Here is a 15,330-nt window from a genome sequence, read left to right on the forward strand (position 1 = left end):
CTGGGACTACAGGCGCCTGCCACAATGCCTGGCTATTTTTTTGTTGCAGTTTGGCCGGGGCTGGGTTTGTACTTTTTCTTAAAACGTCCTTACCAGCATCCAGTTGAGAGGAGTGTGCAGAGTGATGGGGGAGGTACTTAAACAGCCTGACATCAGGCAAGGGGAGGTACCCCGCAAAGAGAGGCATCACTTCCATGTGGACTCTGTGGGTGGCCTGAGCAGCCACTGGCATGGAGATGACACCACAACTTTTCCCGCAGACTGCCCAATTGCTACTGTTGTCGACCACTGCAACAAAGAGGAGACAACTGTGTTCACCAGCGAGGAGTCATATTAAAATAAGAACCATCATTAACTAATCCTTAGACACTCCATAGCAGAGAAGCCCAAAGTGCAGAATATATATCTCAATGTCTTGCAACTGTGCCTTAAGATAAAACTTGTATGTTTTAATAAATAAGATGCATATTTCTTTTAGTCCAACATTCCATCCGGTCCAGTTTAGGCTGAGTCATGTTGGATGTGTATGGAAAACTGTATTTTTCTCTGAAGTTAATAAATGAAAAATAATTTAATTTTGATTTGAAGTTTCTTTGAAAATTTTGTGTGCCATTCTTCAAAAGTATGGTTACTATATGTATGGCCAGGGACAGTGGCTCACACCTGTAATCCCAGCACTCCGGGAGGCTGAGGCAGGTGGACTGCTTGAGCTCAGGTGTCTGACCTGAGACCTGCTTGAGCAAGAATGAGACCCCATCTCTAAAAATAGCCAGGCATTGTCGTAGCACCTGTGGTCCTGGCCACTCAGGAGGCTGAGGGAAGAGTATCTTGAGCCTAAGACTGAGGTTTCTGTGCTGTAGCACTTAACCCAGGGCGACTCTGTCTTAAAAAAAAAAAAAATTATGGTTAATTTGGCTATTAAATCAGGGATGGGTGGCAGTGCAGAGTAAGTTATGTCACCAAAGACCTAATGGTTTGAATCCCAACTCTGCTGCCCAGACAGGGCCCTTGGTGCCTCCAGGCCTGGCTTCCCTGCAGTGAGATAAGAGCACCACTGACCTGGAGAAGCTGCTTTCTCATGATGGAGAGAGAGGAGTGCACAGCATGTGGTCCCTCTCCTGGGACAGCAGTCTTAACACATGGCAATGTTATTACTGACCCTCATTGTTCAAACTCAGCCTTCATTTAATTCAAGGCAATTCAAACAAGCAAGTGAGCACTTACTAGACAAGCCCTGGAGAGATTAAAGTGAGCAAGACAGCGTCTTTGCCCTCAAGAAGCAGATGACCCAGTGAAGAGGTCATAGCTCTGATGAGGATACCATGCCACAGCCCAGGGAGTGTGTGACCAAAAGGCCATGAGTAGCAGGCAAGTGTGGGTGGGTCCCAGAAGGCAGGCTCTGCCAGTGAGGATAGGGACTTTGGAGAAAAGTGGCACTACAGCACATACAGAAGCCTGTGCTGAGAGTGTAACAGTGTCAGGAAGGTGATGCCAGACTGTGCACACGGTTACGTTGACCATGCTCCTCAGTATCATGAACTCAGCAAAAAAACTCAGTTTTACTTAAAAATGCTCCTCATGAAGCATTCAAATTAATTTTATTAAATTCAACTCTTGAGTATACATCCTTTTTTTAAATTTTAAAATGTTTACAGACTTACAAGAAATTGCAAAAATAGTAGCGAGGCCATCACCAGCATCCCCCAACTGTGCCATCCCACCTAGCACAGGAGATTGACATGGGTGCTACAATTAACAAGCCTGCACACCTTCCTGGGGGCACAGCAGCTTTCTGGCAGCACTCACTACTGGGGTATGTCACACGTGTAGATGCCTGTACCCACCAGGCACAGAGCTGCCCAGCACCACAGATGGCCTCCTGCTGCCTGCCCCACCCCCGAGCAGCCACCACTGTCCCCTTCTCCCTCTTTGTAAGGTTGGTATTTTGAGGATGCCATACAGAATAGAACTGTATGGCACGCAACGTGACAGGCTTGGCTTTTCCACTTCACAATCCATTCAAGCTGCTGCATTTATCAACAGTTCACTCTGTTCTAATGCTACCAGTTTGTTAAACCAATCTACAGCTGAAGAATATTTGGGCTATTTCCTATCTGTACTCATCATCATTTTTTTTTTTTTTTTAAGCAGGGTCTTGCTCTGTCACCCAGGCTGGAGTGCAGTGGCCTGATCATAGCTCACTATAACCTTGAACTCCTGGACTCAAGTGATCCTCCTGCTCAGCCTCCCAAGTAGCTGTGACTATAGGTGTGTGCCACCACACTCAGCTTATTTTTTCCATTTTTTATAGAGATGGGATCTTGCTATTTTACTCAGGCTGGTCTTGAACTCCTGGCCTCAAGTGATCCTCCCGACTCAGCCTCCCAGAGTGCTGGAATTACAGGCTTGCCTCCACAACGTGACATCATCTGTGTCCCCATTGCAGCATAACAGCAGGCTCAGGGAGGTGCCTGCACAGTGAACAAGTGCTGTTTTCACGGAACATCCTCTCACTTGAAAGAATGACCGGCAAACTGAGGCTATCCAGTCTGGGTATGTGGCAGACATTTTGTTGAAAATGAATGATGTGCACCTGTCACTCAAAACCACTAAGAGGATTTGCTGCCAATGATGCAATTTGAGACTCTAAACAAAAATTAGAATTTTGGAAAATTTGCACTTGCCACCGTGAGCCTGACGAGGTCCCAGTACTCAAAAGCCTTCCTGAGAGATGAGCGTGTGCTTCCCAGTCGGGGATTTGGACATTCTCAGACAGAAGGTGTTCACAGATGGAAGATCTATACAACACAGGGGACCCACACGCCCAGCAGATGACAGCAGGTAGGGCCCACTCGAAATGCAGAGGCCAAAGCCCTCAAAGACTCGAGTCCACATCCACTCCTGTCATCAGACTTCACGACTCGTCACAGTTTGGTACAGTAAAAAGAACAGCAGTGGTGGTTACCCACAAGCTGTTACCTCCCTCTTCCAACTCCAACCTGTATGAGCATGAAGTCTTCCACATACTGAAAACCAATTTTAAATTCAGAAACCTGCTATTAAGCTAGATATTAAAGAGATTTAAAAGACTGCAAAACAAAATCATCCTTTCATTATTTTTTTGTTTTGGAAAATTGTTATTTTTCATGAATAACATCACGTGATAGATTTATTGGTGTTGTTTTAAAATACATACATACAGATTTGGCTCTTCAATCATTTTAGAGCAGAAAAAGTCCCAAACCAAAAACTTAGAGAATGCCAGGCTAAAGCATCAGAGGTTTTGGAGAAGGCAGGCTGCAAAGGGCCCTGGACAGAAGGGGAGTGAGAGGAGCCCATCTGTGTGGATGGGAAGGCGTGGTCACGAGAGCCCTGGCTGTTGAGCAGTAGAAATGAATTCCGCTTCATAGTAAAGCTCCTAAATCACAAGCAGAGAGGAAAGGGCATCTCTAAAATGTTAATCAGCACCAAGAAACAGTGTTTCAGTGTCTCAGACTGTTTTCTCAACACTGAGCCCAGCAATTGCCAGGCAAAGACTCAGTATGAATGTGCCACAATAACCAAGTTGGACATCTGGTGAGCTAAGGACCATGTTATATAATGAAACAATAAAGCAAGCTCTCTTAACTCTAGAATATTTTCTCTTTGGACCAGGAACGCTATACTTTGTCCAGACAGGGCACAATCACCTAAAGTACTGGGTTATTACAGAAGTTAGGCTATAAGAAGTTCCAACCCACCTTCGTACATCAGCTTTGTTGAGAAGTAGTCCTCAGACTCCGTCAGCGCATCATCCTTATCCACCTCCAAGAGGTCCGACAGCCGTGTGATTGACACCTCCAAAGAGCAGAGGGAGCCTGTCCGACAGTACTCCGTTCCCGATGAGGGGAATATCTCAGCTTTCACGTTATATAATGTCTAGGCAGGAAAGGAAGAGAAAGGGAATGCACCTAAATGGTCTTAAGAAACACAGCACAGGGCCAATGTGTGGCTGCCCACAGGTCTGGAGCCCTGAGAAAAGATATGTGTCTGCCCAGCTGGCAGAAGACAACTGCGGCCACTTGCCCTAAGGACCCCGCTGCAGACACATGTTCTAGAAGCCCAACTTTAGGGCCTCAAAACCTGTTTTAAAACTGGATATTTTCAAGCTCCAGAAGAGGGACAGCACAGTGACCTCTACACTCCCATCTCCCAGACCACAGACTGTCAGCACTCTATACCACTCACTCTGCTGACCTTTTGACACCGCGCTTATCTTAAAGCCACCTGCCGTGTCACCCATAGGATTTAGTACACACTGCAAACAACATGGACATTTTCTTACCAAAACACAATGCCATTATCACAGCTAGCAAAATTCACATGAATCCCCTGGTGTCTTCCAATCCAGTCCACAACCTGCTTTCTCCACGTTTCCTTCTCCATGATCTATCTTTTCTCGGTGCTGCTCACACATGCCTCACATTCTCTCACCACCCCAACCACCTGCCACCGCACAACTCATACACAGCTCAGCTGCCACACACCGGCAGATCCCCTCCTACAGTTAGTGCTCTTCATTCAACATAAAGTGATCACAGCACAACTCGATTTAAAAGTGTTCTGTTGGTTTCGTAACATGTCCAAATAAGAGGTTTCAGAATTAAAAGTTTTTCCAAAGTCTGATGGCAAAATACAACATTTTTCGAGGAGTTAACGCAGCTAACCAAGTGCTCTCAGGCCTTCCCAGGGGGGTTTATATCAAACACCCACTTAAATCTGTCTGGAGATGGCACAAACTTCCACCCATCTGAAGAGGGGCCATGCTGAAATCGTCCATGGCACAGAGGATGCCCAAATGCACGGCTCCAAATGTGTGTGTGCCATCTGCCAGAAGGATGCACCTTTAGCAAGAGCAGTGGAAGGAAGGAGGACGGCGACAGAGAGCAGTGGGAGGAAGGAGGACGGCGACAGAGAGCAGTGGGAGGAAGGAGGACGGCGACAGAGAGCAGTGGCGGCGTGGCAGCAGCTCACTGAAACACCCCCTCACTCCAGAAGGTCCAGTAAAGCAGTCAAGAATGCTTCCAAGCCTAGCAAAGGACAAGATGGGGTCAGTCTCAGTGCTTGGAGGGAGCTCACAGTTAGAGCAGGAGTTTACACCCCGGGACACTGCTTCCGGCTGTGTGGGGAAGGAGAGTGGATGAGGGAAGGCACTGCGTGTACCACGGGGCAGCAGCGGGTGCCCTCACCTGACAGCGGCTGTTGAGGCTGCTGTACAGTGACCAGAAATGAGCCTCTTCAGAGGTAAACGCTAACATTTTTGGACAACTGAGCTCTGCCAGGACAGCCAAGACATCCAAGGGAAAGAAACAGTCTTCTGGATGAGTGACACAGATGAGCCACTTGGGAGACGAGTGAGGACCCCCCACCCCCCACAGACTGATGCCGAGGGCAGCACACACACAACTGCAAATGCTAAAGAGACTAAAATCTTACAAGAAAATGCAGGAAGAAATCTTTTTGACCTCAGATTAGGTAATGATTTCTTAGATCCAAAACTAATAATTCGAGTGATAAAAGAAAGACATAAATTAGACTTCCCCCAAATTTAAAACTTTTGTGTTTCAAAGGAAACCATCAAGAAAGTGAAAAGAGAACTCAAAAATGGCAGAAAATATTTGCAAATCATATATAAGGAACCGTATTTACAATATATAAAGAACTTAAAATTTGATTATAAAGACATAAAACCCTGTTTTAAAATGGGCAAAATATTTGAATAGACATCTTTGGGGGGAGGGCACAGAGTCTCACTGTGTCACCTGGGTAGAGTGTCATGGTGTCATCACAGCAAACTCAAACTCCTGGGCTCAAGCTACCCTCCTCCCTCAGCCTCCCGAGTAGCTGGGACTACAGGCACCCACCACAACACCCAGCTAGTTTTACTATTTTTAGTAGAGACAGGGTCTCACTCTTGCTTGGGCTGGTCTGGAAGTCCTGATCTCAAGCAATCTACCTGCCTCGGCCTCCCAGAGTGCTGGGATCTCAGGCTGAGCCGCCAACCCCAGCCTTGAATAGACATCGTTCCAAAGAAGATAGACACATGCTTAGCCATCTCCTCGGGGATGCAAACCAGGAGCTCCCACATCATGCCCTGGGACTTAAATATCACAAAGATAACAGAAATGAGTGTCAGCAACAACGTGCAGAGGCTAGACCTCTCTCTGCTCCCGTGGGAACAGAAAGTGGCACAGCCTCTCTGAGCAGCAGTTCGGCAGTGTCAGCCAGAGTTACTATGCAAGAACTGAATACACGTGTCCACATAAAAACTTGTACAGATGTTTTCATAGCACAATTATTCATAAAACCCCACAGTAGAAACATGCAGATCACAGGCACTGACGAGCAGACAAGATGTGACCCATGTGACCAGTGGAACGTGACGCTGTATGAGAAGGGTGTGGCTGCGGACCAGGTGCGCTAGTTAACACTGTGCTGAGTGAAAGGAGCCAGCAACGAGAGCATCGCAGAGGACACGTGCTGTGCACAATACTCAGACACACAAGTCCACAGGGACACAGGTGCCCGCAGATCAGTGGCTGCCTCGGGTCAGGGGAAAAGGGAGTGAGGACCACTAATTGGGTGTGAGGATTCTCTCTAGAATGATGAAAGTGTTAGAATGCAATTACGGCAGTGGTAATACAATTCTGTAAATACCCTAAAACCACTGAACTGTGAGCATTAACTGTAGGCATTAACATCACAGTATTAGCTTTTAACTTTATTTACACCAACCTGTTTTGTTTTTTTTTAAAGTGCTATCTAAGCACAACAAAGTGACTGTAATCAACAATAAGTTAGAGTATACTTTAAAATAACTATAAGAGTGAAAGTGGCATGTTCCTAACACAAAGAAATGATAAAAAACAAAGACCATATGATTCTCTCAATTGATGCAGAAAAAGCTTTTGATAATATCCAGCATCCCTTCATGATCAGAACACTTAAGAAAATTGGTATAGAAGGGACATTTCTTAAACGAATAGAGGCCATCTACAGCAAACCCACAGCCAATATCGTATTGAATAGAGTCAAACTGTAATCATTTCCACTCAGATCAGGAACCAGGCAAGGTTGCCCATTGTCTCCACTGCTCTTTAACATTGTAATGGAAGTCTGAGCCATCACAATTAGGGAAGAAAAGGCAATCAAGGGTATCCATATAGGGTCAGAAGAGATCAAACTTTCACTCTTCACAGATGATATGATTGTATATCTGGAAAACACCAGGGATTCAACTACAAAACTCTTAGAAGTGATCAAGGAATACAGCAGCATCTCAGGTCACAAAATCAATACTCACAAATCTGTAGTCTTTATATATACCAACAATAGTCATGCTGAAAAAACAGTCAAGGACTCTATTCCTTTTACAGTAGTGCCAAAGAAGATGAAATATTTGGGAGTTTACCTAACAAAGGACATGAAAGATCTCTATAAAGAGAACTATGATACTCTAAGAAAAGAAATAGCTGAAGATGTTAACAAATAGAAAAACATACCATGCTCATGGCTGGAAAGAATCAACATTGTTAAAATGTCCATACTACCCAAAGCAATATATAATTTTTTTTTTTTTTTTTGGTTTTTGGCCAGGGCTAGGTTTGAACCCGCCACCTCCAGCATATGGGACCGGCGCCCTACTCCTTGAGCCACAGGTGCCGCCAGCAATATATAATTTTAATGCAATCCCTATTAAAGCACCACTGTCATACTTTAAAGATCTGGAAAAAATAATACTTCACTTTATATGGAATCAGAAAAAAAACTCAAATAGCCAAGACACTACTCAGAAATAAAAACAAATCAGGAGGAATCACACTACCAGACCTCAGACTATACTATAAATCAATAGTGATCAAAACAGCATGGTACTGGCACAAAAACAGAGGTAGATGTATGGAACAGAATAGAGAACCAAGAGATGAATCCAGCCACTTACCGTTATTTGATCTTTGACAAGCCAATAAAAACATTCAGTGGGGAAAAGATTCCCTATTTAACAAATGGTGTTGGGTGAACTGGCTGGCAACCGGTAGACGACTGAAACTGAACCCACACCTTTCACCATTAACAAAGATAGACTCTTACTGGATTAAAGATTTAAACTTAAGACATGAAACTATAAAAATACTAGAAGAAATTGAAGGGAAAACACTGGAAGAAATCGGCCTGGGCGAATATTTTATAAGGAGGACTCCCCAGGCAATTGAAGCAGTATCAAAAATACACTACTGGGACCTGATCAAACTAAAAAGCTGCACTGCTAAGAACATGGTACATAAAGCAAGCAAACAGCCCTCAGAATGGGAGAAGGTATTTGCAGGTTATGTCTCCAACAAAGGTTTAATAACCAAAATCCACAGAGAACTCAAATGTATTAGCAAGAAAAGAACAACTGATCCCATCTCAGTGTGGGCAAGGGACCTAAAGAGAAACTTCTCTGAAGAAGACAGGTGCGCGGCCTACAGACACATGAAAAAATGCTCATCATCTTTAATCATCAGAGAAATGCAAATCAAAACCACTCTGAGATATCATCTAACTCCAATAAGATTAGCCCACATCACAAAATCTCAAAACCATAGATGTTGGCGTTGATGTGGAGAAGAGGGAACACTTCTGCACTGCTGTTGGGAATGCACACTAATACATTTCTTTTGGAAAGATGTTTGAAGATCACTTAGGGATCTAAAAATAGACCTGCCATTCGATCTACAATTCCTCTACTAGGTATATATCCAGAAGACCAAAAATCACATTATAACAAAGATTTTTCTTGCCTCATCCTCCCGAGCAGCTGGGACTACAGGCACCCGCCACAATGCCCAGCTATTTTTTGGTTGCAGTTTGGCCGGGGCTGGGTTTGAACCCGCCACCCTCGGTACATGGGGCTGACGCCCTACTCACTGAGCTACAGGCACCGCCCTATAACATAAGATTTTTGTACCAGAATGTTTATTGCAGCCCAATTCATAACTGCTAAGTCATGGAAGAAGCCCAAGTACCCATCGACCCATGAATGGATTAATAAATTGTGGTATACGTACACCATGGAATATTATGCAGACTTAAAAAAGATGGAGACTTCACCTCTTTCATATTTACATGGATGGAGCTGGAACATATTCTTCTTAGCAAAGTATCTCAAGAATGGAAGAAAAAGTATCCAATGTACTCAGCCCTACTATGAAACCAAGTTATAAGCACCCACACTTCCATATGAATGCTGTACCCCAACTACAGGCCAAGATGAAGGGGAAAGAGGAGGGAGGAGGTGGGGGGAAGATGGGCAGAGGAAGGGTAATTGGTGGGACCACACCTCCGGTGCATTTTACAAGGGTACATGTTAAATCTACTAAGTGTAGAATATAAATGTCTTAACAAAATAAGAAAATGTGGTGAAGGCTATGTTAACCAGTTTCAAAATGTATATAAAACCAGGACATTGTACTCCATAATTGCATTAATGTACACAGCTATGATTTAATAAAAAATAAAATAAAACAAAAAAATAAAAAACAAAGTATTTATGTAAGTACCTGTTGTTTAAGGCTCTAAACTTTGGAGAAACTGAATTTACTGTAATCCATCTTTACACAAATAAAGTCTCACTAGTCACTCAAAAAAAAAAAAAAGAAAAGAAAAAAGAAATGATAAACGCCTGAGGTGATGAATACCCCAATTATCCTGACTTGATTAATTCACATTGTAAGCCTGTATCAAAATATCACATGCCCTTACAAAGGTAGACAAAGATTATGTACACATAATAATTAAAAAATTGTTAATGCTATCTATATATTTCAGGTCCTCAGACTACCAGTTTTAAAAAAGATATTTTTTAATATTTTTCTCTGGCTTTTTTACTCAGCTTGTACAGTTCTAATGGGAAATTCTTCCTCTTCAAATTAAGAGAGAAAAGTAACAGTGGAATCTACTAACTAGTTACTAATCATCAGCAATAAACAGACACATTGGACTCATGCAGGGCTAACATTAACACATCAAAGACATCTGTCTGTGCTTCCTGGAGAGACGCTGACCCTCCCAGGCTAACATGGAGAGTTTTAAAAAACGCAAAAAGCAAAACAATTAGTCTGTTTTGGTTGAAAGAAAGCAGAGAAAAAAATTACTAATATCAAAACCACAAGCACAATCACCTCAAATCAAATTGTTTAACGATTTCAAGTAGTAAAGAGAAGAGAAGAAAGTAACTCAAATTCCAGAACTGTAACTCAATCTCTCTAAAGCAGTGGCTGTCAACCCTCCTAATGCCGCGGCCCTTTAATACAGTTCCTGTGGGTCACGACTCACAGGTTGAGAACCGCAGCGCTAAAGGAATACAAAAACACAATTATGTCCATACCTAGGCTCAACATTACTTTTAGCTCAATGCTTAAAATTAGCTTCCACCCAAAAGATGCAGAGGTCATAATAAAATCTTAACAATACTCAGCAAGCAAATTTTCCGAATATTTTCAGTTTTTCTTCTAAAAAACAAGAAACATGCCTCAGAAAGTAATGCCCCTGAGGAGTAGCTAATGATGAAAAGGAAATGACCCTAGGAAACGCTCCCAGGAAGGCATTGCTAAGTCCACATAAGAAAGTGAACAGGGAGGCGAGAAGAGTCTCTGGGCTTTCTGCAGGATGAACATTCAGATGCCGACAGGGCGCAGGTGCCTCAGGTGTGTCACCCGAGGAGGACCAATGACTCAACCACCTCATGAATTTCCTAGTGTTTCTGAGCTACTGCTTGATTATATGGAAAGAACTTGCCCATCTGATGTTTTAGATAACAGAGTATGATGCCATCTTTCATTTTCCCACCCCCACCCCCCACCAAAATAATACATTACGTACAAAAAAATTTTCCACTTGAAATTCGTAAGTATATGGCTTTAGGGAGACAGACAGCCGTTCTTCCGAAGCTGGGGAAAATCCCACGGAGAACTGGCAACGCAGAGAAGGGGGAGGCTCCTGTGTCCACTTCAGCTCCCAGACAAAGAACACCGGCTGCTTGCTGTAGATTCGCTGCAAAGAGAGTTGCCGTCGTCATCGTACACACAGCGCAGCGAACCGCAGACGGACAGATGCTGTAGTGCAACGGCATACGTCTTGCAGGGGAAGGCAGGACAGAGACACTGCCGGGCAGGGCCCAGTCGTTCTGCCTGCTGCCCGGCAGGGCCCATCACTGCCCTGGCTCCTCCTACCTAGCTTTGCTCAGCCAGAAGACTGCACAAAATTGGTATAAAGGTTTTAACTTGTTATGATTCCACAGCTTCGCAGCATAGGGGATCATAAAAAAGAAGCCTAAAGAGTATTTATTTATATATGGAATATCCCATCCATCTCTAAAACAGGGGAAAATGTCATCAATTAATTGAAAAGTACATCTTGGCCAGAAGTGGTGGGTCATACCTGTAGTACTAGCACTTTGGGGGACAAGGCCGGAGGATCATTTGACGCCAGGAATTTGAGACCATCCTAGGCAACAGTAAGACCCTGTCTCTACATAAAAAAAAAAAAAAAAAAAAAAAGCCACATGTGGTGACAGGCACCTGTAATCTCAACTACTCAGGAGGCTGAGGCAGGAGGATCCCCTGAGCCCAGAGTTTGAGGCTGCAGTGATGGTACCACTGCACTCCAACCAAGGCAACAGAGCAAGACTCTGTCTCAAATAAATAGGGTGTATTTACATCCATGCCAATTATTTCATATTTAATATTAAGTTAGTTTTGGAACTAGCACAACCTACATACAGACCAAACAGCACTATGGCACATGAAGTTCACACTTGCAAGTATAGTGACAGGCACAGTGAGATTTAAAAGTTGTCAAGTACTGGTGGGGAAAATCCCTTGAAAATGCTAAAGACATAAATGTCTATTAAGAAAACCTCTGATCTCCTTAACACTCAGCATTTACCATCTAAAAACACACATGCAAACAGACATAAAAAGCAAAGTCAAGATGGAGCCAGGTGGCATGGCCATGATGAACATGACTCCTTCACAAAGCTCCTTCCTACTGGCACAGGCAGGCATTCAGTCATAGGCAGAATGGAACAGTCTCCATCTCCTAAGAGTGACAGTGTCCATTCAACCAACAGGAGAGTCAAACCCAGCTTGTTATTTGTACACATCTATGTATAGAGTAGGACAACTTTAAAATTTAATTCTGAAAGTACAGAGAGCAATCCATTTCCTAACACCCCCCCCCCAACCATTTGGTCCACAAGCCCAGGCATTCCACAGGGGAGCAGGGAACACAGCGCAGTAGCACAGAGCCAGTGCAGAAGCTGTCTCACGTGTGCACGAGCTTTTGCTAACTGGTGCGAGACTCTTCTCTGTATCTAAAGGCTAAGTCTCAAAACACACTGTGTCACTTTCATCAAAACACTGCAGACACGACATCTTATGCCCCAGCACTCTGCTGAGGTGCTGCACAAGTCTAGAGGACGTTTACCTGCTGGGACTGAGTGTTCAGCGGTATTAGCTGCAGGTCGGTACTATCACCAGTGTCTACAAGGTTACTATCTGACAGCTGAAAGTCAAGTTCTGACAAATTCTGGACACAAACTTGAACATATTTCCTAAAGCAAAAAAAAAATAAGAAATGTGATTTTGACATTTAAAAACGTTATTAAATGTATTTTAGCTTTAAGGAGACCCTCTCCAGTGGTGATCAAAAAGCTGACAAAGCAAAGTAAGAGTAAGTTGTTACACATATTTCCACTTTTGATTTCGTATGGAAAAAACAAATCTTTTTAAACCAGCTATTTCTGTGGGAAAATGAATCAAACTATTCTGTGTCTGATACGGAATTATAAAATGTTTATAACTGATCATCCCACACAGACACAGACTGCAGTGAAGTGTATAGGGAAGGACAGGGATCACTCCCATCACCAGCAGTAATGATTACTTGTTGAACACTGCAGGGCTCAAGTTAGTTAATGTTATATGTAGAATTTTTAAAAATAATTCCTTAAGAAAGCACCTCATTTCTTTTAGAGATTACTGATGCTTTTAACCCTTAATACCTACAGTTCCCTCACTGTGATGTGAAAGGAAAAAGAGCTGCTGGTGTAATATTCCATTCTGAATGTGGTTCTGACACTTTTATTTCCACGTTATCCAACTGTCATCAATGGATGAAAGCAAAAGGGAACATTACAATGACAGGCCAGGCCAGCACCCTGAGCCTCGTGTTCAATGTCAGTGTCATCAATGGGGAAGGACAACTAGACATGGGGCCTCCTGATGCAGGAAAGCAGGAAGCAGACGGTGCCACTGTAGCCTTCTTGTCCAGAAGCTGAATCAGGGTCTAATGGAGACTCTAGAGCAGGTGTTCCCAACTGGGACAATTCAACCATCCCAGGGGACACTGAGCAATGTCCACAGATACCTGTGGTTGTCACAGCTGGGGGTGAGGAGTTCTCCTGGGATCTAGTGGGATCTACGGTACACAGGACCATCCAGACAAGCTGTCAGCCATGCTGGGGGTGGAAAGCCCTGCTCTAGAGGACACCTAGCACTCGGCAAGAGACACACAGGGGACAAGTTAAACCGTGAAGATGCAACCAGCCAAATCCAGAAGACAACTGACATGAGTTTTCAACAAGTCAAAGGCTTAAATTAAAAAATAGGTAAAGAGGCCCAAAAAGAGGTCTAGTAAAATAGAGACTTTATTTGGACCCTGAATCACACAAACCAACTGTAAAAAGTCATTTTTGAGACAGCTGGAAAAATCTGAATATGAACTGGATGTTACAGGATACCAGGGAATGACTGTGAACTTTTATAGATGGACAATGGCATCATGACTATGTAAGAAAATATCCTTAATTATCACTAAGACCAAGCGCTGAAGATGAAGAATCTCCACTTAGCAGAGTCCTGAGACAGAAGCTAGGGCGGCCCACTGTGCTTCCTTACCGTGTTCCAGAGGACAGCAGGGAGTGTGTGGTCCTGAAGGGCACGCTGAAGGTCAGTGCAATGACAGTGGAGTAGATGGACCACGGGCAGTCGATGGATACCTGAAGAGAAAGCAGAGTGACATACACTCAGACCCCTCGCCACCGCTGCCACCCCCACATCTGCACCGGCCACCCATATCCTAGACATCTTCACCTCTCATTATTCAGAAAGCAAAACCCTATTAGACTATGGGTCAACCAGAACAGGAAGCTACATCCACAGAAAAGCAGATGCGGAACTGGCAGAACGTCCACGCGTCACCAGAGTGGTCCCGGTGGCTACAGAGTGCAAACGCCCTCCAAAGCAGCAAGCCCACCTCATGCTCCCACACCCATAGGGCTGTGATGCCAAGCACATGGTTATGAGAAAACGCCTTAGTCATCTATGTCCAGGTGACACTACCAAGGAGTCACCACTCCACAGTGAAATGAATCATCCAAGCACTTACCCCAACTGTTGCTTAACACATAACTGAAAACCAATCAATCTGGGGCATAGTGTAAACGAAGCTATTAATTCCTTAAGGTGAAGCAGGACTCAAGTTTCGTTTCCTTTCCCACATGAGATAAATAAGCATGAGCACTGAGTACAGAACATTCATGCATTCGATCTGTATGCCCTATTGAAGCAAGTGTCACTTTGCTTCACAAACCTCTTTATGAAATAAAGGAAAGAGATTTTTTTAATTTTTCAAGAACTGAAAATGTCCAGGTGCAGTGGCTCATGCCTGTAATCCTAGCACTCTAGAAGGGCAAGGCAGGTGAATTGCCTGAGCTCACATGTTCAAGACCAACCTGAGCCAGAGCAAGACCTCGTCTCTAAAAAATAGCCGGGCATTGTGATAGACGCCTATAGTCCCAGCTACTTGGGAGGCTGAAACAAGAGAATTACTTAAGCCCAAGAGTTTAAGGTTGCTGTGGGCTATGATGCCATGGCACTCTGCCCAGGATAATAGACTGAAACTCTGTCTCAAAAAAAGATAAAAAGAAAAAGTGGTTTTCCTAGGCCTTTTGCCCTACAGTTCTTGGCATATAGTACAAGCCCTGGCTATTCAAAATAGCCCTCAGACCTGACATCTGTGTTACCCACTGTGGGTACGCCTTGAATAAACACAATGCTGGCAGCACAATGTGAGTTGAATTCCCATGGATCTGGGACCAAAGTCAGGTATCTCTCAGACAACTGTCAATAAGTACCACACCAATGCCTAAAAGGACAGAGTTCCTTCCGGGCAACACACAAGGACAAAGAGACAGGACCCAAATTTAGCTGAGGCTACCACTACAGCTTTCACAGTAAGTCTCCTGCC

The 15,330-nt window shown here is 43.9% G+C and overlaps 1 protein-coding gene across 3 annotated transcripts in view; it reads right to left on the reverse strand.

Annotated features, from left to right (window-relative positions):
* TRAPPC10 (trafficking protein particle complex subunit 10) overlaps window positions 1-15,330 on the reverse strand; it is a 96,779-nt gene that overhangs the window by 4,220 nt on the left and 77,229 nt on the right. For all 3 annotated transcript variants that reach the window (XM_053565689.1, XM_053565691.1, XM_053565690.1), the window contains exons 18-22: window positions 13,980-14,080; window positions 12,508-12,634; window positions 10,903-11,073; window positions 3,741-3,918; window positions 94-288 (exon numbers count right to left, since the gene is read on the reverse strand). In XM_053565689.1, coding sequence (XP_053421664.1) covers window positions 94-288; window positions 3,741-3,918; window positions 10,903-11,073; window positions 12,508-12,634; window positions 13,980-14,080 — 772 coding nt within the window. The remainder of the gene's footprint in view (window positions 1-93; window positions 289-3,740; window positions 3,919-10,902; window positions 11,074-12,507; window positions 12,635-13,979; window positions 14,081-15,330) is intronic.

The sequence above is a fragment of the Nycticebus coucang genome, chromosome 16, assembly GCF_027406575.1.
Source record: "Nycticebus coucang isolate mNycCou1 chromosome 16, mNycCou1.pri, whole genome shotgun sequence".
Classification (NCBI taxonomy): domain Eukaryota; kingdom Metazoa; phylum Chordata; class Mammalia; order Primates; family Lorisidae; genus Nycticebus; species Nycticebus coucang.